Raw genomic sequence first — 20497 nt, forward strand, 5'->3', positions numbered from 1 at the left:
ATCCACCTTTTCAAAACAATTTAGTTTAAATTATACAACTCAAGAATCCTTCTACCTCCTACTCATCATCAAATTCCAAAGTCACTTTTATATTTCCAGGTTTTTATTTCAGCAGAACCCCATTTCCAGGACTAAAATCTGTGTGGTGTTCCTAGCCAGCAAACAAGGAAGCTAAAGTTAGAAGTCTGGTCTGAAGCACTCTTCACCCGTGACTGTAGTCTCCCTTGTGGAGAGGAAGTGTATCCTGAGTTTAAGAACACGGGCTATGTGGGTGGCTCCTCGGTAGAGCGCCTCCCTGGCATGCTCGACGTACTAGGTTCCACCGTAGTGCGGGCAGAACAAAACGTGACCTTCATATTAAAACACTTCGTAGACAACTAGATTGTTGCTGTTGAGAAAAGTTTAAGGTGACAAGAGAGGAAAAGTCCAACAACCAAAAACTTAGAGACTATGAGCAGCCAGGGGTTTTATATCTTTCTTACATTACACTAGAAAAACAATGGAAACATAAAGTTTTTAGTGAAAATTCCTGACCTACGAATTTCATGTTACCCAAGTTGTCTCCCATATTTAAAGCCTCAGGAATAAAAACATTTATTCCTGAAAAGGACTTAGGCAAACTCCTTCTAATTTCTTCACTTGCCCACCAACTATTCATGATCCAGCAGTCCTTTTTGTTGTCCATGTGACCTCAAGCAAGTTAATCTATTTGTTACTTAATTTCCATTGATGTGAAGTAGGAACAATTAGAGAAAAGTATATCCACTTAATTGCTTCAAGAATTAACTTACCAGATGCAAGGCACTTGGGACCTTGCTTGGCACACAGGAAGTGTTGACAGCTGGTTTTAATCTGATCCCTGATTCCTGACTATTATGAACACGTTGACTTTCTGTTTTTTGTCCTTCGTGTCTATTCCTTTCTTTTATTCAATTTCATTTTTCTTTGAAATCATAGAGACACTTCTAAAGAGTATCTTCCACTGTTCCTCACCAGCAGTTTTAATTTTCTCAAATATGCCTCCAATAGTTGCCACATTTTAAAATATGCCTTTTGGGGGCTGGAGAGATGGTTCAGAAGTTTCTAGTAAGCATGTCCAGTGTTAGGGTTCTGGAGAAGTTCTACAAAAGACCACCAACCACATGTGCAATCAGCAAGAACGTTCTTTATTACAGCACACTGGGGCGGACCATCCTACAAAAAGGCGAAATGGCAACGACCTCCAGAGAAGCGCATAACCTCCTTTTAAGCACAGTTAAGGGGAGTTCCTAGGGCAGTTGGGTCATTTTAGATATGATTGGCTTAAGCAAGTGGCAATCATATTAGTATGTTCTGATTGGCCAGGGCTAGTTAGGGCTGGTCAGGGCTACAGTTTTCCATTTGGGGGCAAGTCTGAACTAATCCTAGGGTTTGTCCTTATTTGGTTATTTGCTGACTGTGGTACAGGCCTGGCCTGGCCTGGCACGTGTAGTATCAGGCCTCCTTGTCCTTGTTGTTGGGGGTGTAAGAGATTGATTGTCTTTTGTGGCTCTTTCAGAAACTGCTTGTTCAGTCTTGGGAAACAGAAATTGAGGCCTGATCTCTGAGAGAAGACAGAGAGCATTAAAATACTGTACCACCACCTCCTTACGTTTTCCTTAGCATTTAAAAAAAAAATGTGGGACGTTTTTCGAAGACATAAAAACAATTCAATGGGTAATGACAGATATTTTCAAAATGACAAAAATCATATAAAGAATAATGCAGGTCAGGTAATAAAAGCAGGGCTGAATGGTGAAGTGTACGCTTGTGTTTTGAAATTCTCAGTGTGGGAGGTCCTGACCCTTGGGAGGTGGAAAAAGTGGATCAGGAATTCAAGGCCAGCTACATCTATATAGCAAGTTCGAGGCCAGCCTGAGGAGCATGATACCCTTGCCCCAAGATCTCCGAACCAAAACTCTGCAGGTGTGTGTATCTGTCTTTGTTCCAAAGACGAGTATATGACTACCTCTGCTCACAATCCAAGCAATCAGACACAAATAGTAGACAGGCGCAACCTCCCGACCCATCAAGCGGGACTGAAACATTTGTGGAAGCCTGGGAAAAGGAATTCAGAGACGCCGCGTGTTGCATTCTGGGAAATGTAGTCCTTCGTGCTCCCCGGTATGTGGCGCGCGCGTGTGCTGGAGGGAGGAGGAGGAAAGAAAGGGGAGCGTGTGCCCGACCGGAAGTGACCGCTACGCCGACTGTGGGCGTGGAAAGAGGTGGGTATCTGGCCAGTTCCCCGGCGTAGGCGCCTACCCTTAGGTTGGTTGACCATCCCACGCGATCCAGGATCCTAACGAGTGCGTCACTAGCCGGGAGTCCAGGTATCACCATGGCAACCGCCAGGCCCCTGGGAGCGTGACGTCACCTTGCAGGCCGGCACAAGGCGGCCTGCGGGGGAGGAAGCCGGGGAGCTGGGGAAGGGGGCGCGCCTCCCCTCGGTGATGGCGGGGCCGCCCGCTCCCCAAGGCTTTGTTCCTTTGTTCTGGGCCGGGCCAGCTGAGCCGCGGGGCAGCCCGCCCTCTGGTGTGCCCCGCAACAGGTGTGTGTGGCCGCGGGCCGGGGAAGTAGCAGGTCGCGGACCCGGCGGAGAGCGCCTGGTCGGACTGTAGAGCTCTGCCTGGCCGAGCGGCGCCCTCCCTTGCCGCTGTGTGTTTCGGGGTAGTAATCCAATCCTCTCTGCAGGAGCTCCTGGCCACTCGGCATGAGTCTGAGGTGCCCTGGAAGACGTGTGCTGCAGACTGCATCCTGGGCCCCGTAAGCCAACCTCGGAGGGCATCAGGCACCCACCCGGGAAGGGGAGCGGGACGTTCAAGCCCCAGACTGCAGCTGCCTGGCTATCCACGTGTCCGAGTTCTAGCGGAACACAGTAGAGCTCCTGGGATGGCAGGTAATGGGGACTACCAGGGCAGAGCCGGCTGGTGGGGGCCGAACCGAGAGGTGGGAGGAGGAAGCAATGTGGCTGAGGGTAAAAGAAACCTAATCACATCATCCAAAGAGACGGGGAGAATTAATTCTGTCTCCTGGACGTGAGAATTTGAAAAGGAACAACAGTTCAGCACATCTGATCCTCTTGATATTTTTCTTTATTTCATTTTAGAATAATAAATTGTTGTAGTCAGAAAAAAAAAAAAGCAGTGTTCTATCTCTTCAGTGCAAAGATAAGTTTTGAAATATCTTGCGGATAGCAATTTTTCAAGCTTGTGCCGGTGCGAGTGTGGCCTTAAACTCGCCATTTTGGGTGCAAACAACATAGTTGTTTTTTAGTTCCTTTTTACCAAAAGTGCCTGTTCTTGTGATCTTAAAAGCACTAGAGACTGTCCGTTCTTTCACAATGCTACTCTGACCTGTGAATTCAGCTGTTAGAACTCCCAAGTTCTCGTTCGAGTAACCTGGCCCCATTTCTTTCGATAGGTCCACGTAAGAACTCTAGACTTCTGAGAAGTCTTTTTCCTAGTTAGCACGTTTCTTACATTGTAGTGCCTAAAAATAAATATAGTTCTTTAAATGTTATTTTAAAAACACCTGAGGGTATAATATGTTACTATTTTTTCCCTCAAAATATTTTGTTAAAATGTTTTTAGATTGATTTTGTTTTATGTGTAGGGATGCTTACCTGCATGTCTTTGCGTTCATTCGGTGTGCGTGGTTGCACGGGTGTGCACGTGGTGTGTACCACTAAACTCCCAGGGTTCCACAAGTTTTTGCGTCCTTGGTGCTGGGATTAGAGGCATGCACCTTCATCCCCTGCTGTTGACTGGCATTTTATGTGCAGCAGAGAAAAGACAGCAGGGATGCCTTGCCTCACTTAATGAGAACCTCAGATTTAGCTGTGTGAACCGTGTGAGTAGTTAAGTGTCAAGAGACAAAGCTCAATCTTAAAGCAGTGTTTTGTTGTGTTTTTCCTCCTGAGCCTACTCGGGACAGTACAGTACAGAGGCCTCAGCTGTACTGTATCTTTTTGGGGGGCTGAGGGATTCAGACATAAAGGAAGGAGAGACATGGTTGTTATTTCCAGGAAGAAAACTGAGTTTTTCTGGATTGCTGGGAGCAACGGACTAGTCAGATTCACCATGGCCTCTTCCTCCTTAGGCCTGTCCTTTGCCAACTCCGCCAGTCTCCATGAGGGACATCCTCTACTCCCATCAACTAGTTTTCGGGTAAGTTGAGATTTTCTTAAGTGCCTTGTTGTTGTAGAATATTATTTTAAGGTGTGTTACTTTTGTTTATGTTGCATTTGTTTAACTCTGTGAAGCTGTGTTACTTTGCCTGTCTAGAACACCTGATGGTCTAATATAGAGCTGAACGGCAAATAGTGAGTCAGGAGAGAGAAATAGGCGGGGCTGGCAGGCAAAGAGGAAAAGTAGAAGGAGAAATCTGGGAAAAGAGAAGCAGTAGCTAGAGAAGGAGGAGGACTCAGGGGCCAGCTACATAGCAAGCCAAGGAGTAAGAGTAAGATTTACAGAAGTAAGAGAATGGGAAAAGCCCAGAGGCAAAGGGAAGATGAGATAATTTAAGTTAAGAAAAGCTGGCAAGAAAAAAGCCAAGCTAAGGTCAGGCATTCATAATTAAGAATAAGCCTCCATGTATGATTCATTTGGGAACTGGGTGGAGGGCCCCCCAAAAGAGCCAAAAAACAACAATACCATGTCACTTCTCAGAATAATGTGTCTTTTATTGTGAGGTCTGGTTACCCCCAAATCATCATTGGCAAGTCTTTCTGGGCTCTCATCTGGCCTGTGATCTCACCTGGATCCTGCTCTGCCTCTCCAGTTTCAAGGATGCATGCACCATTTACCTCTTACCTAGTATCTTGTAACACTACTGGGCTGGGGGGAAATGTAGCACAACATTTAATTCACTTGAATAGAGTGAAATGGCCAATAAAAATCAAAACATGCAGACTTATGGAAGGTGAAATGAGTGTTGTAGATCTGAGGGAATGTGTGGTTTGCAAGGGACAGAGAGTTACATGGACGATGTGGAATTGTACTCTCTGAAGGACAAGTGACACTTGAATATTGGAGTGAGAAACTGAGTACAGGTATGGAGAGGGTTATGAACAGAGGTGTGCAGGTAAGCACTGCTAACAGCCACAGATTCAGAAAGATTTGGAGGAGCTGGCTTATTTTGGAAAATTGAATTCAGTCAGAATATGAAAGATCTTGAATATCTAATGAGACATGTGAGGCTTTATTCTTAAGGTCATCTTTGAGCCATATTAAATTTTAATGTAGGAAAAAATGACCTGATAAAGTTGTTGGGAAAATGTATCTTCTTGAGAACTTAGACAAAAGAAAGAATGAATGAGCCTTTAATCCCAACACTCTGGAGGCAGAGCCAAGCGGATCTTCGTGAGTTTGAGGCCAGCCTGGTCTACACTGCGAGATCCAGGACAGGCACAAAGTTACAGAGAAACCCTGTCTTGAAAAAAACCAAAAAAAAAAAAAAAAAAAAAAATGAATGAAAGAGAAAGAATTTTTCCACAGGCCTTAATGAACCTCAGAGTCTTCTTTTGTCAGGTTTCCTATGCTCACTCAGGCCACACATCCTACCTAGTTCTGCCCAATTTCAACTTAAGGACTTTTAGCATCACTTTTTTTATTGAGGAATATTGTGACAATAAACTGTATGCATTTAAAGTATATTGTCATTCTTCTGTATTCTAGAGGAATTGGTTCTAGGACCCCTAACAGATCCCAAAACATGTAGACCCTCAAGTCCCTCACTCAGACGGCATAATATTTGCATATAACCTGTCCACATCCTCCTGTGTACATTAGTCATCCTAGATACTTATGTAATAAACTGTAAATACTGTGCAAATGTAGCATATGCAGTAGTTTTACTGTATTTAGGGAGTGGTGACAAGAACAATATCTGTGCGTGTTCTTTGAATATATTTAATCTACAGTTGGTTGAATCTGCAGATGCAGAGGCCAACTGTAGCTGGATAAGTTCTAACATACATGGAAGTTCATAAAACCATCATCATGTTCTAAGTAGTTAGTGAACATATCCATAGTCAGAAGACATACTTTGTGTGACTTGAATCCTTTTAAATTTAGTGATTTGTTTGACTTTTCTTTTGCTTAGAATATGAGCCATCTTATGAATGATCAGAGAGTACTGTAAAGGAAGGTAAAGTTGCTCATATTGGATGAAGTGTTCAATACATATGTTAGTTTCCTATTGTTACTATAATTAATTATAGAAGCTTAGTTTGCTCAAAACCATAGAAGCAAAAAATCCAAAATGAAGCTGGGATTAGTGGCACAGGCCTTTAATCTCCCAGCACTTGGGAGACAGAAGCCTGCTAGGATTATATAGCAGGGCCATCTCTCAAACCAGCGACTCCACAATATAGTCTTTAAGCCAACAGGAATATTTGAGTATATTTTAAAGATGTAAAGATCTCACTTAAAAAAATTTTTTTTTGCCAAGTTAATTGTAATGGTATGATGTAGTGATTAATCGATTGTATCTTAATTAATTTGAACAATGTTTAATCCTATGCAGCTCCTAAACACATAGGCCTATTTTGAGCTGTTGTTTTCTTACTGGACTTTATTCTATAACATGACACTGTTTCAGTTGCTTTATACTTTGGTGTCCTTTGCAATGTAACAGGGTAGCTGGATGTGGTGGCACATGCATTTAGTCCCAGCAGTGTGGAGGCAGAGGCAGGCTGGTCTCTGAGCTTGAGGCCAGTCTGGCCTACAAAACAAGTTCCAGGACAGCCAAGGTTGTCACACAGAGAAACCCTGTCTCAACAACCCCCAACAACAACAAAGTATAATAGGACAAGTCTCCTCATTCGTCCCACGTTGTCATAAAGTTGTTGGATATTCCTGCACACCATGGATAGTAAAAATGTTATTGATGATAGCAGTTATTAGTATTTGCTGTCTTAGAACTCAGAGGTGAGGAAGAACAAGGACAGTATTGGCCAGTAATGCCTGAGCACTTATTTGGATGCCTGAATTAAGCACTTCACAGGGAAAAAAGGTTTGCTTTTGGTTTTTGGTGCTGAGGATTGAACTTAAGGCCTTGCCCATGCTCTGCCAGTGAGCTACATTACCACCCTCCACATAGAACATTTCTTTTATTCTTAATAACAATCTTATGGGTAACGTACTATGTAAATGGATTTTTCTTTGGGCCTCCAGCTCACAAATAATGATATGGAGACTTATTAATTATGAAGACTTAGCCTTAGCTTCGGCTTGTCCCATAGCTCTTATAACTTAAATTAACCCATTTGTGTTCATCTATTGTTCTGTCATGTGGCTCATCGCCTCATCTCTCCATCCTGCCCATGCTGCTTCCTCCGTATCTGGTGAGCGATTCTGCCTGGAAGTCCTGCCTATGCCTCCTGCCTAGCTATCTGCCATTCAGCTTCGTATTACTCCAATCACAGCAATTAATTTTCACACAGTGTGCAAATATCACACAGCAAACTATTTTAAATTTTTCCAAAAATGGACATCCTAGTGACATGCTAGTATCACTAATTTATCACCTGTCTTGCTTCTATGGATATATTAATTTTACAAATTTCCTAAGGCTAAGCAATAGAATACTTGATGTTTTAGGAATCAGTGACCTTTAAGGATGTGGTCGTGAACTTCACCCAGGAAGAATGGAAACACCTGGATCCTACACAGAGAGATTTGTTCAGAGATGTGACGTTGGAAAATTATACACACCTGGTCTCTATAGGTGAGGGTGATGCCCCCAAGTTAAGATGAGGATGTTGGGTGAGGGTGTATACCTGGTCTCTGTAGGTAAGGGTGACCCCAAATTTATATGGTGTGGGAGGCAAATGCACACCTCATCTCTGTAGGTAAGGGTAGCTCGAAGTTTTGATGGAGTGTGGGGAGGAGGGTACATACCTGGTCTCTGTAGGTGAAGGTGACCCCAAATTTAGGTGAGATGTGGGAAGCCCATTATCTCTTGTGCTTAGATGTGATTGACATCTAAGTTTAGAAACCAACAATTTTAAATTTTGGGAGTTTCTCCTCATTATTAAGTGGAACAGCAGACTAATCTTTCTCTCTTGAGATCAGCCTCTCAGTTGCCCCATTGTTTATGACAGTTGACATGCTATTCATCCCACCAGATTTTTCCCATGTGGAATATCTTAGAAACAGAGTGGTGAGATTACATTCTGATCCAGTGCTTTTTCCTTATTGCAGACAGATTCCTTTTTTTCCCTCTGAGCAGGACTCCAGGTTTCCAAACCTGATGTGATTTCCCAGCTAGAACAAGGGACAGAGCCATGGACTGAGGAGTCGTGCATTCCTATTGCTTCCGTGGAAGGTAAGTAGTGTGTGACAACAGAGGACGGCTCTCTGCAGGTGCCAGCCCGGAGAGAAGTGACTGTGTAGATGCACACCCAGAGCATCACCTGTGGGGAGATGAGATTCTGTTTCACCTTCTCTTTAGAGGAGGCATCGTCCTTCCTGAGTGTTGTGAAGCAGACTCTCAAACAGAGCTCTGCACTCCCTCTTCACACTTTCTTTTGATCCAGGATCGGCCCCCTCACTTTCTGTTTTCAGTTTCAAATGGAAACACATGATATCCCCAGATGCTTTCACTCAGCACTGGCCATCATCCAGTCTCCTCTTTGTCCCCAACCAAACTAAAAGTGAGTTCCACACCTGCAGCCTTTTTTTTTTTTTTTTAAAAGCACATACTCCCTTCTTACTCTAAAGTATAGTTTCATATTCTGTCACTTTATCATTCTGTCCTTGAGATTCTGAATAATTATGAATAATAATCTTCTAAGTCATCAGTCTCCAAACCGCACAAGGAATTTCTCAAGGTCCTGACTCTGGAGTAACCGAGTCTCTCTGTTTATTGCTGTACTCTTCACAATAGCCTAGATGTCCATGGACCCAGGAATAGATGAAGAAAATGTGATACATCTACACAATGGAATCTTATTCAGCCATAGAGAAAAATGAAATCATAGCCAGGAAGTAGTGGTAGCCTTTAATCCCAGCACTCAGGAGGCAGAGGTAGGCAGATCTCGGTGAGTTCGAGGCTAGCCTGGTCTAAAGCAAGTTCTAGGACAGCCAAAGCTTTTACACAGAGAAACCCTGTCTAGAAAAATTAAAAAGAAAAAGGAAAAAAAAAAATGAAATTGACATTTGCAGCACCATTATGTTCTTTGTATCTTAAGTTTTTTCAGGACTCTCATGATAAGGAGATGTTGAGCTTTGTCGAATGCCTTTTCTGCATTTATTGAAGTGACCATGTGATTTTTGTTCTTAGTCTATTTACGTCGTATTTTATTCACAGATATGTATGTATTGAATCAGCCTTGCATCCCTAGGGTAAAAAACTGTGGTTGTTATATATGATCTTAATGTGTTCTTGAATTTGGCTACCAGGTATTTTGGTGCAAGTTTTTGTTCCTGTATTAGTCTACACTTTGTTGTTGTTTTGTCTTTATCTGGTTGTGATATCAGAATAATACTAGCTTTGTAAAATGAGTTTGGTGGTATTTCCCTCCTTTTTTTTTTTTTGTGAAACAGTTTAAGAAGTATAGGTATTAGCTTTTCTTTCAAAGTTTGGAAGAATTCAGCAATAAACTCATTTGGCCCTGGACTTCTCTTTGTGGGGAGACTTTTAATTACTGTTTCAATATTGTTACTGTTATGGGTCTGCAAACATTGCTTACATCTTGGTTTAATCTTGCTAACTCACATGTATTTAGGAATCTATCCTTTTGCCAAGATTTTCTAGCTCTTTTGAATATATTTTCAATGTATTCCCTAATTATCCTCTGGATTTCATTGGTGTCTTTTGTAAGCAGTTCCTTTTGAATCTCTAATTTTGCAAAGGTGCATCTTCTGTTCCTTTTGTTGGTTTGGCCTAAGATTGTCAATCTATTTATTGCTTCAAGGAACTAACTATTTGACTTTATGCATTGTCCTTTTAAGTCCCTGTTTCATTATTTTCAGCCCTATTCATTATTTCTAGTCATGTGCTTTTGGGTTTGGCTTAGGTCCAGTTTGCTCCCTATTCCTGTGATAAACATGATGACCAAAAACAACTTGGGACGGAAAAAGTTTTTTTGGCTTAAACTTCCTGGTCACAGTCCATTATTGAGAAGCCAAGGCCAGGACTCAAAACAGTATAGGAACCTGGAGACAGAAACTGAAGCAGAGACTATAGAGGAACACTGCTTCCTGTCTTGCTCTCCATAGCTATAGCTCACTCTGCTTGCTTGTTACTACAACCTAGGACCATCCTCTGCCCAAAGGTGGCACCATCCACAGTGGGCTGGGCCCTCCCACTTAATGTTAACCAAGAAAATGCCCCCACAGACCTGCCTACAGGCCAGTCTGATTCAGGCAGTTCCTCAGATGAAGTTTCACTTCCCGGATTATTCTAGCTTATATCAAGTTGACAAAAAACTGCCACAGCTTGTTGTTTTTTTGTTTCTTTGTTTCTTTTTTAATTTAATCTTATTATTTTTTCTAGAACCTTGAAGTTGGGAGCAGGAGAGATGGCTTAGGGGTTAAGAGAGCTTGACGCTCCTCCAGTCTACCCAAGTTCAGTTCCTAATAGCTTCGTAGGGAAGCTCACAACCACCTTGACTCCAGATCCAAGGAATTTGATATCTCTGTTCTCTTTGGGCATAGGCATCCATGTACATATGTTCACACACATAATTTTTAAAATTAATGTCTCGGTGTGTTTAACACTGAGATATATCATTAGCTTGTTTGCTGTTTGTCTTATTTTTTTTCTTTTTTAATTATGTGTAGTGAATGTCAGCATGTGAGTATGCACATGTGATACCCACACCTCTGTTTTTTTGTTTGTTTGTTTGTTTGTTTGTTTGTTTGTTTTTTTTAGGGTGCAGTGGTTAATGTATGCCCATACAGCTATAAACTTAACAATTACCTTAGCTCTATCCAAGAGGTTCTGGTAAATTGTGCTATCATTTTCTTTTGAGTCTAGGAAGTTCTTTATTTCCTCCCTGATTTCTTCAATGACCCCACTGTTCATTCACAAGTATCTTGTTTAGTCTCCAAGAATTTGTATTGTTTCTGTGGCTTCTTTTGTTGATGGTTTCCAATTTTATTCCATTATGACCTGATGAGATACAATGAATTAATTTTGATCCTTTTGTATTTATTAAGGCTTGCTTGTGGTCTCTAAGATGATTTCAAGGGCTGCTGAGAAGAATGTGCGTTCTGTATCTGATGGGTAGAATGTTGTGCAGATATCTAATTCCAACTGATACATGGTATAATTTAGCTCTGAAGTTTCTTTGGTGATTTTTAATTTGGAAGACATCTAAAGGTGAGTATGGATTATTGAAGTGTTTCAGTATTTCTATATGAAGACCTTTCTGGCCTTTCAGTATTTGTTACATTAAATTGGGAACCCAAACATTTGTTATATCTCCTTAATAAATTGTCCCCTTTGTTAATATGCAGTGGCCTTCTTTATCTGTTCTGACTTGTTTCAGTTTGGGATCTACTTTGTCCAATATCAGAATAGTTATGCTAGCTTAATGTAAGTTTGCATTTGCTTAGCCAGTGATGGTGGTGGTGGTGGTGGCGCACGCCTTTAATCCCAGCACTGGGGCAGAGGCAGGTGGATCTCTGAGTTTAAGGCCAACCTGATCTACAGAGCAAGTTAAAAGTTTGCATTTGTCTGGTAGGTTGATTTCCATTCTTTGGAATCTGTTTATGAGTGCCTTTGAAGGGAAAGTGTGTTTCTAATAGACAACAAATAGTTGAATCTTGTTTTGTAATCCAGTCAATTGTGTTTTTATATTGGTGAGTTGAGGCCATTTGCATCTGAAGTTATTATTGAAGAGTTTGCAGTGTCCTATGGTTTTGTTGGTTGTTTGGGTTGACTAGATTATTGTCATAGTTCTTTTCTTTGTTCCTTACCAGTGGTAGGAGTTTTCTGGTTTACTGTGTGACATGCTAGATTTGTTCCTGGCTCCCATTTATGCGTCTATTCTTGTCATGAAAAAAATGTATTCTCTCATGTACTCTTCTTGGGCTGTTTCCCCTTTTCTTGCATATTGTATCCCTTGAAGTGTGCTCTGCAGTGTCATAAGTGCCTTAGGTTGCACTTTGTCTTAGTCAGGGTTCCATTGCTGTGAAGAGACACCATGACCATGGCAGCTCTTATAAAGGAAAACATTTAATTGGGGAGGTTTACGGTTTCAGAGGTCTAGTCCATTATTATCCTGGCAGAACATGGTGGTGTGCAGGCAGACATGGTGCTGGTGAAAGAGCTGAGAGTCCTAGTCTTGATCTTCAGGCAACAGGAAGTAAACTGAACTAGGCATAGTTTGAGCATAGGAGACCTCAAAGCCCACCTCCACAGTGACACATTTCCTCCAACAAAGTCACACCTGCTAATAGTGCCCACCCCCTATGAGCTGATGGGGGCCAATTACATTCAAACTACCACATGCTTGTCTTGAAATGTTTGAAAAGATAACTTTTCTGAGGATAACAATTTTTTTATTTTTAATTTTATTTTGTGTGTATGGTTGTTTGCCTCCATGTATACACGTATATCTGTCACCACATTCATGCACTGCCCCTGGAATTCAGATGAAAGCATTGAATCTTTGGAACTGGAGTTTAAGACAGTTGTGAGCCTCCATGTCGGTGGGTTCTGGGACTCAAACTCAGCACTCTGGAAGAACAGCCAGTATTTGTAACCATTGAGCTATCTCCAACCTCAACAATCTCTTTTTTTTATGTGTATGATTGTTTTGCCAGCATGTATGTATGTGCATCATTTGTGTGTCTGGTTCCCCCAAGGCCTGAAGCTCAGAAGAGAGTGTCAAAACCTTGGAACTGGAGTTACTGATGGTTGTGAGCCACCATGTGGCTGTTAAGAACTGAACCTGGGTCCTTTGCAAGAGCAACAAGTATTTTTAACCACTGACTCACCTCTCCAGCCCCAGGGTAACAATCTTAGTGGTTAATTTACCTTCAGGGTTTGAAATATAAACTTACTTTTCTGGCTTTTTGGGCTGTCAATGAGAGATCTGATGTTATTCTGATATTTCTCTGATGTATGTGGGTTGGTATTTTCCCCACATAATACAGTTTTAATCTTTATTTATTTTGTAATTTTGACATCTTGACTGTCTCATGTTGTTCATGTCTATCTAGTTCTATATGCTTGCTGTGTATGGATGTCCTTTTTTCTCCCCCTTATAGGTTTGGATAATTTTAGGCTATAATTTCATTAAATTGTGCCTTTAGAATTTATCTCAGTTTTTTTTTTCCAGATTCTTAGATTTTGTTTATGGAACTTATCCCAGAGTTCTTGGCAGATTTGTCTATGCTCATTAATTTTCCTTTTTATCTTTGTCTGAATGTATTATTGTCTCAACCTTGATCTTCATCTCTGAAATTTATTACTCTGCTTGGTATTACCTATTAATAATACTTTCTACTTTAGTTTTTAGAAATACTATTTATTCATTTGTGTGTGTGGGGTGTGTGTGTGTGTGTGTGTGTGTGTGTGTGTGTGTGTGTGTGTGTGAGAGACTGTTTTGCCTACATGTATGTTTCTTTACCACATGCAGGCCTGATGCCCACAGAGGTCAGAAGAGGGTGTTAGATCCCCTGGAACAGGAGTTTAAGGCAATTGTGAGCCACTCTGTGGGTGTTGGAACCAAACCCAGGTCCACTGCGAGAACAGTATGTGGTCTTAGCTGAGCTGCTTCTCCAGCCCCCAGTTGCCTCCTTCTTGAGGATGTCTTGGAGACCTGTAATCCTGATGTGTGTTTTATCTCACTGGTCTGCTTGTTTTTTTTGCAGCTTGGTTATCAACGTCCTTAATTACTTCTCCACATACTGGGTATAGGAATATGTTGGTCAGTGCCCATAGATTTTTGTATGTAGAAAAGTATAGATTGCTTTTGTGAGAGGTGTGGTAGTAGTCAGATGCTCTTCTAGAACTTTCTCTAATCCTTCATTCTTTTCCTAGATAATTCTCTTGATCATTGAATAGAGTATGTGACATTGTGTGGACATTGGTTGTGGTCGATGTCACTGCCTTCATATGTTTTATACTTGTGATTGGTTATCAAGCACTTTTCTCTTTCTTAACAGCACAAGACTCTGTGTTCTTTTTCTTAACAGCACAAGACTCTATGCTTCACCCTACAGTACATCCAGAAGATATTTTTTATTGCATTTGTTTTATTTGTGTGTTGGCCAGGAGTGCATGTGTTTGTGTGGAGGTCAGAGGACAACTTGTAGTAGTCAGTTCTCTCATTCTGTGTGGGTCATGGGGATTGCACTCATTGTCAGGCCCAGCAGCCACAGGCACCTTCACTGACGAAGCCATTCCAGCAGCCCCAGAAGATATTCTTTGTGATTCTTTGCTATACAAACCTATTTCCCTGGGCCTCATTCCTCGTGGTGAACACATAGATCTGAACCACATTGCTAAAGCTGTGCTGCAGTGACTGATAGCTGAAGTTCTGCCACTGGGAAGCTGCCTACACTGCTGCCCACTGTCCATTATCTGTGGAGATGGGCAGGAGATCGTGGGCAGCATGAGGTCTGCCTTTCTGTTCATGCTTGTGGTGGTTGTGCTGGACTTACAATACACTGTCTCTTCTTACCGTCGTCCTGTTTCCAGTGGAACTGGAGGATGTTTTAGTTTATCACCCTTGAGGGTCTTCCTCACCGGTCCTGTTCTCATATATATTCCTGTGGCTTCAAGTGTTTTCTTTCCTCTTAAGCTGAAATTTTGTATCTTACACATAAACATCCTACCTAATGCTGCTTCTGGCATCTTCCACTCCTATACCCATATAATCCTCCATTTCTTTTTGCCAAATTCTGAAATGGTAGACTTGAATTTGTTATCTTTCCTACCATAAATTATTTCCTCTCCTATTTACAATCTTAATTTTTAGCAAAGATGGAATTCTTACTTCTGATTTCCAGGCTAATAGTCATAAATCTTAGTTAAGTCTCTCCTGTTTGCTTGGAGTTTACATCAGCATTCTTAAAATTTTGCTTTGTTGCTCATTAACGAGAAATTTCAATTCATACTGCGTCTTTCAGAGTCAGTCCTTTTCTTTGTACCCTTAGTGGTCTCTGGTTACCTTTTTCCCCCTAAGTTCATGGAATGGTTTATTTGCCTACATTACCTGGCAGTCCACTTCTTGTGAGCAGACGCGTTCATTGTACTCATTCTTGGACGAAGCTTGTGTCCACAGGAAGGAACACTGACCAGGGCAGCCCTAAGCTCAAGAACCTGAGCAGAAATTCAGCTCATTCCATTTGAGATTCTGTTCTCCTTTGTCATGGCAGGTGTTTCAGTGATGGGGACGGTGCCAGTAGCCTAGTTGTGATCCTGCAAGGTGAAGTGCTAGCCTTTCTCTAAGAACGTGGGCTGCCACAAGCATAGGCTGAGCTTCAGGTCCTTTCCAGGCATGGCAGGTTCCTTCTCTGGAGGCAAGATAACATGATAGGCCATGCCCCAAGTCAGGGAGAACATGACAGGCATAAAATGAGACACAAAGGGTTTGTGGTGGCTACCCTCACCCTTACTGAGGATGTAAACGTGGACCTCCACCCTTTGGTGGCTTTGGGTAGAAGAGCCTGGCTGAACTATGACCAAACCATGCTCAGATCCTCCTGCCTCTACCTTAGACCAGAGCACCCATGTTGTCCCCTGCCTCAGTCCTCTCCAAGCTCTTGTGGAATGTCTCAATACCCATCATCACAGTGCGAATGTCCTTGTTTTATCCCAACAACTCACACACATCTCCCTTCTTCAAAATACCATGCTCTAATGTACCTGTCACCACTGTATCCCAGCCAGGAATAGAGTAGACTGATTCTATGGGTAGCAGAAAGTGTTTCTCCAGGTCCCAGGTAAGCACCAGGATGTAAGCATCCACAGCATCCAGCAACTTTTACACTGACTTCACAACTAGCTCAGAATCACATTCCGCAAGGGCACAGAGAGCACAGAGCCTGTAATGACTGGAGTCCCTGCTCCTTCACAGCCAAACTAGGTCAACAGCTTCTGGATCTCCAGCTGTGTTATCTCCCACCATCTCTGAGTTCTGCATAGTGTCTGCCTTGTTCATATACACCACAGCATGCTTGGCCCCAATCTGTTCAGCTGTTGTGCTCTTGCAGCTGGGGTATGGGACCATCATCTGCTGTCACCACCAGAGTCATATGCTTTAAGTGGTCTCCATGCTTGGGGAAGTCTCTGTGGGCATAGTAGCAGGCAGGAGTGCTGTCCTTCACATGGGCTGCACTGATAGTGACACCTGAAACTCCTCTGAGACATCGTCTGTGTCCTCATCTTCTTCAACTTAGCTCTGCCTCCTTCAGCTAGAATGTTTGTCATGATTGTGGTCAGGGTAGTCTTCCCTGGGATTCCATGTGGCCAGTGCTACTCACATTCACATGGGGTTTGTCATGCATGAATATTTGAGAACCCTGAAAGGATTAGATAATCTCCAACAAGGGCAGTTTCCTTTTGCTCTGTCCAGAAAATACTGGCATTTTATTTTCTTTCAGACTGGAAGATAAGACCTGAGAAAAGTGTTTCACTCCTAGAACTTGACATCTCTGAAGAACATCTGTCTTCGGAAGCAGTAGTAAACAACTGCAAAAGGGATGATTCTTACAGCTCCAATGTCTTAGAAACACGGAAATCTGATGGGAGTTTAGAGAACCTTCGGGCAAACCAACAAACTCTGCCAAGGAAAATAAAAGTAACTGAGAAAACAGCACTCACTTGTGAGAACAGTCTCGGTGTGAGTTCAAGCCTTGTAACACAAACAGAAGTAGTTCTAGAACAAACTTCAATCAAAACAAGAACCAAGCAGAATTCACACCCCGTCAAAAAAGAGAAGCTGTGTAAGTGCAATGAATGTGGAAAAGCTTTTACTTATTGTTCCGCTCTCATTCGTCATCAAAGAACACATACTGGAGAAAAACCCTATAAATGTAATGAATGTAACAAAGCTTTCAGTCGAAGTGAAAACCTTATAAATCATCAGAGAATTCATACAGGAGATAAACCATACAAATGTGACCAGTGTGGAAAGGGTTTCATTGAGGGTCCATCTCTCACTCAACATCAAAGAATTCATACTGGAGAAAAGCCCTACAAATGTGATGAATGTGGGAAAGCCTTTAGTCAGAGGACCCATCTTGTTCAGCATCAGAGAATTCACACTGGTGAGAAACCATATACTTGTAATGAGTGTGGAAAATCCTTTAGCCAGAGAGGTCACTTTATGGAACACCAGAAAATTCATACAGGAGAAAAACCTTTCAAATGTGAAGAATGTGAAAAAACCTTCACCAGGAGTACACACCTTACTCAACATCAAAAAATTCATACTGGAGAGAAAACCTATAAGTGTAATGAGTGTGGGAAGGCCTTCAATGGGCCTTCAACATTTATCCGTCACCATATGATTCATACGGGAGAAAAGCCTTATGAATGCAATGAATGTGGAAAAGCCTTCAGTCAGCACTCAAACCTGACTCAACATCAAAAAACACACACTGGTGAAAAACCCTATGATTGTGCAGAATGTGGAAAATCCTTTAGTTACTGGTCATCCCTTGCTCAACATCTGAAAATTCATACAGGAGAAAAGCCCTACAAATGTGGTGATTGTGGAAAGGCCTTCATTTACTGCTCATCCCTTACTCAGCATCGGAGAATTCACACTCGAGAAAAACCCTTTGAGTGCAGTGAGTGTGGAAAGGCTTTCAGTTATCTGTCAAACCTTAATCAGCATCAGAAAACTCACACCCAGGAGAAAGCCTATGAATGTAAGGAATGTGGGAAAGCCTTTATTCGGAGTTCATCTCTTGCTAAGCATGAAAGAATTCATACTGGAGAGAAGCCTTATCAGTGTCATGAATGTGGGAAAACCTTCAGCTATGGCTCATCACTTATTCAGCATAAGAAAATCCATACTGGTGAAAGACCTTACAAGTGTAATGAATGTGGGAGAGCCTTTAGCCAGAAAATACACCTTACACAACACAAAAGAATTCATACAGGAGCAAAGCCGTATGCATGTCCCAAGTGTGGTAAGACCTTTCGACACTGTTCATCTCTTGCACAGCATCAAAAAACTCACACAGAAGAAAAACCCTACCAGTGTAACAAATGTGAAAAGTCCTTTAGTCAGAACTCCCATCTGACTCAGCATCAGCGAATTCACACGGGAGAGAAACCCTGTCAGTACAGGGAATGTGACAGATCCCTTTCCCAGAGCATGCACCTAAGTGAACATCAGAGTACTCACACTGGAGAGAAACGTTACAACTGTAACGAATGCCCAAAGACTTTTAGCCAGGACACATACCTTACTCAGCATCAGAAGATCCACTCAGGAGAGAAGCTTTTTGGGTGTGATGACTGTGGAAAGGCCTTCAGGTATCGCTCTGCTCTCACCAAACACCAGAGGCTGCACCCTGCCATAGCTGCTCTAGGAACGTCATAAATATAGCTGCTGTATTCTTTGTTTTTTTAGTGATGAACCAGAGCGGGGTGAGGAACTCCTTAAGGTATTTTAAATTTTTCCTATCTCATGATGAGATAATCCATTGGGCTGAACTAGTCCAAATATGTTATTAGCATTGTGACAAGCTACTTTAAGTTTCTTTTGTGAATGAGGTGAAACAAAAGATTGAAAGGTGATTTGAAAGGTAGCTTGGAATTTTATACTCAGTTTTGTATATTTACAATATATTCTTAAATAGTTGCACTATTCATCCACATTTTGTCTTGGATCTACAATGTGTGTGGGTTTTTGCATGTTTTGCTAGGAGAAATTTGTATTTCGGTACTAAGAATTTGTTTTGCTCCTGTTCTAATGCACTTACGTTATTCAGGTAACTGGTCCTTAAATAAAAATAATTATAAAATACAGTCAAACTCAATTGCCTGTGACTATTAAAATTTGCCAGCAGGTTCACTGGTATGTACCTGTATTTCCAGCTTCTTAGGCTGAAGTGGGAGGGTCACGGGCCCCGGAGTCTAAAGCAGACTGGACAGTACAATGAATTCTCATCTCAAAAACTAATATTTCCTCTTTTAGCTTTAAAATAATTTGTTCTAGGAGTTACAGCTAAAGAGGTCTACTTCTACAATATGTGGTACACCTGGTTGCCCATGGTGTCTTGGTTGGGGCTGCAATAACAAATAGTTATGGTTTAAACAAGAGAATTTTATTTCTCACAGTTCTGAAGGTTAGAGTCTGGAAAGGGTCCACTGTCTGGTATGGTCTGCTATGTCCTTATGTGCTTACATGGCAGAAAACAGAAACAAGATTTTTATAAAATCCTGTTCTTGAGTGTTCTATGATTGAACCTTCCAGACACTCATTCGTTATAACACCATATTGGGGAGTAAGTTTTCAGCTTATGAATTGGAGATGATTTAGTCCTAACAACTGAGAACAAGATTTAGTGCCAAGGCTGCCCTTAAGACTCATGTCAATTGACCCAGGGTATGAAACCAAGGCTTCAGAAAATCTGCCAGCCCTAGTCCTCACTTTTTGAGACATAATCCCTGTTGTGTGGCCCTGGCTGTCCTAGAACTTATAGTGTAGACCAGGCTGGCCTTGAACTCACAGACATCTGCCTGTCTTTGCCTCTTTTGAATGCTGGGATTAACAGCATGTGCCACCATGTATGGCTATTCAACTTCTAATTTGTGCCCTGGAAAGAACAATTGACCTAAACTCCTTTAGTTAGTTGCTCTTCTCTTTCTCGCTCTTTTTTTGGAGGGGGGCAGGTTTTCAAGACAGGGGTTCTCTGTGTAATGTCCCTGGCTGTCCTGGAACACACTCTGTAGACTTGGTTGTCCTTGAACTCACAGAGATCCACCTACTCTGCCTCCCGAGGGCTGGGATTAAAGGCATGCGCCACCACAGCCAGCCAGTTGTTCTTCCCTTTGGCTGTTCACAGCTTGTTTATTCAGCCCACATGATGTAGCTTTTGAGTGTCATCCGGTTTATATAGATTTTTCTCAAGCTCTGGGAGGCAGGTTGACTTGCTTCTTCTCCAAAGTACAAAAACTAAGCTACAGTGTGAAGTTATTCATTTACACTTGGTTTCCTTGTATCAGAATCAGATAACAATGTTTTATACATCCTAGAGCATGATCTACATTAGCCGTGCTTTCAGTTTTGAATGGGTAAATTCACGAAGTACATAGCAAGCAAAAGGTGTGCAAGGGGCCACAACAGTCCTCTGTATGGTTCCAAATTTAGTCTGTTTGTCACCAAAGTGAAGTTTTTTTTTAAAGATTTATTTTTACTTATATGTATATGTGTGCATCTGTGTGAGTGAATGGTGTATGCATGTGGGTGACCTAGAAGGTAAGAAAAGGGCCCGGGACAGGCAGCTGTGAGCTGCCCACAGTGAATGCGGAGTGCTGAATTCCCGCCCTCTAGGAGCAG

At 42.0% G+C, this 20497-nt stretch overlaps 1 protein-coding gene and 1 pseudogene across 6 annotated transcripts; one reads left to right on the forward strand and one right to left on the reverse strand.

Moving 5' to 3' along the window:
- The first annotated feature begins 2115 nt into the window (after positions 1-2115).
- On the forward strand, positions 2116-18963 carry Znf184 (zinc finger protein 184). Of its 6 annotated transcripts, none has more exons than XM_076572983.1 (6): positions 2116-2243; positions 2710-2914; positions 4117-4184; positions 7620-7746; positions 8251-8346; positions 16584-18963. In XM_076572983.1, exons 2-6 carry the CDS (start codon positions 2908-2910, stop codon positions 18533-18535), a joined length of 2250 nt encoding a protein of 749 aa, XP_076429098.1. In that variant the 5' UTR covers positions 2116-2243; positions 2710-2907; the 3' UTR covers positions 18536-18963. The 6 variants fall into 6 exon arrangements, with proteins under 6 accessions (XP_076429098.1, XP_042134621.1, XP_076429097.1 ...); XM_042278687.2 differs by having other exon boundaries at positions 2150-2243; positions 4043-4184; XM_076572982.1 differs by having other exon boundaries at positions 2224-2348.
- On the reverse strand, positions 13833-16611 carry LOC107402689 (elongation factor Tu, mitochondrial pseudogene; annotated as a pseudogene).
- Positions 18964-20497: the final 1534 nt, after the last annotated feature.

This window comes from Peromyscus maniculatus, chromosome 5 (assembly GCF_049852395.1).
Source record: "Peromyscus maniculatus bairdii isolate BWxNUB_F1_BW_parent chromosome 5, HU_Pman_BW_mat_3.1, whole genome shotgun sequence".
Taxonomy (NCBI): domain Eukaryota; kingdom Metazoa; phylum Chordata; class Mammalia; order Rodentia; family Cricetidae; genus Peromyscus; species Peromyscus maniculatus.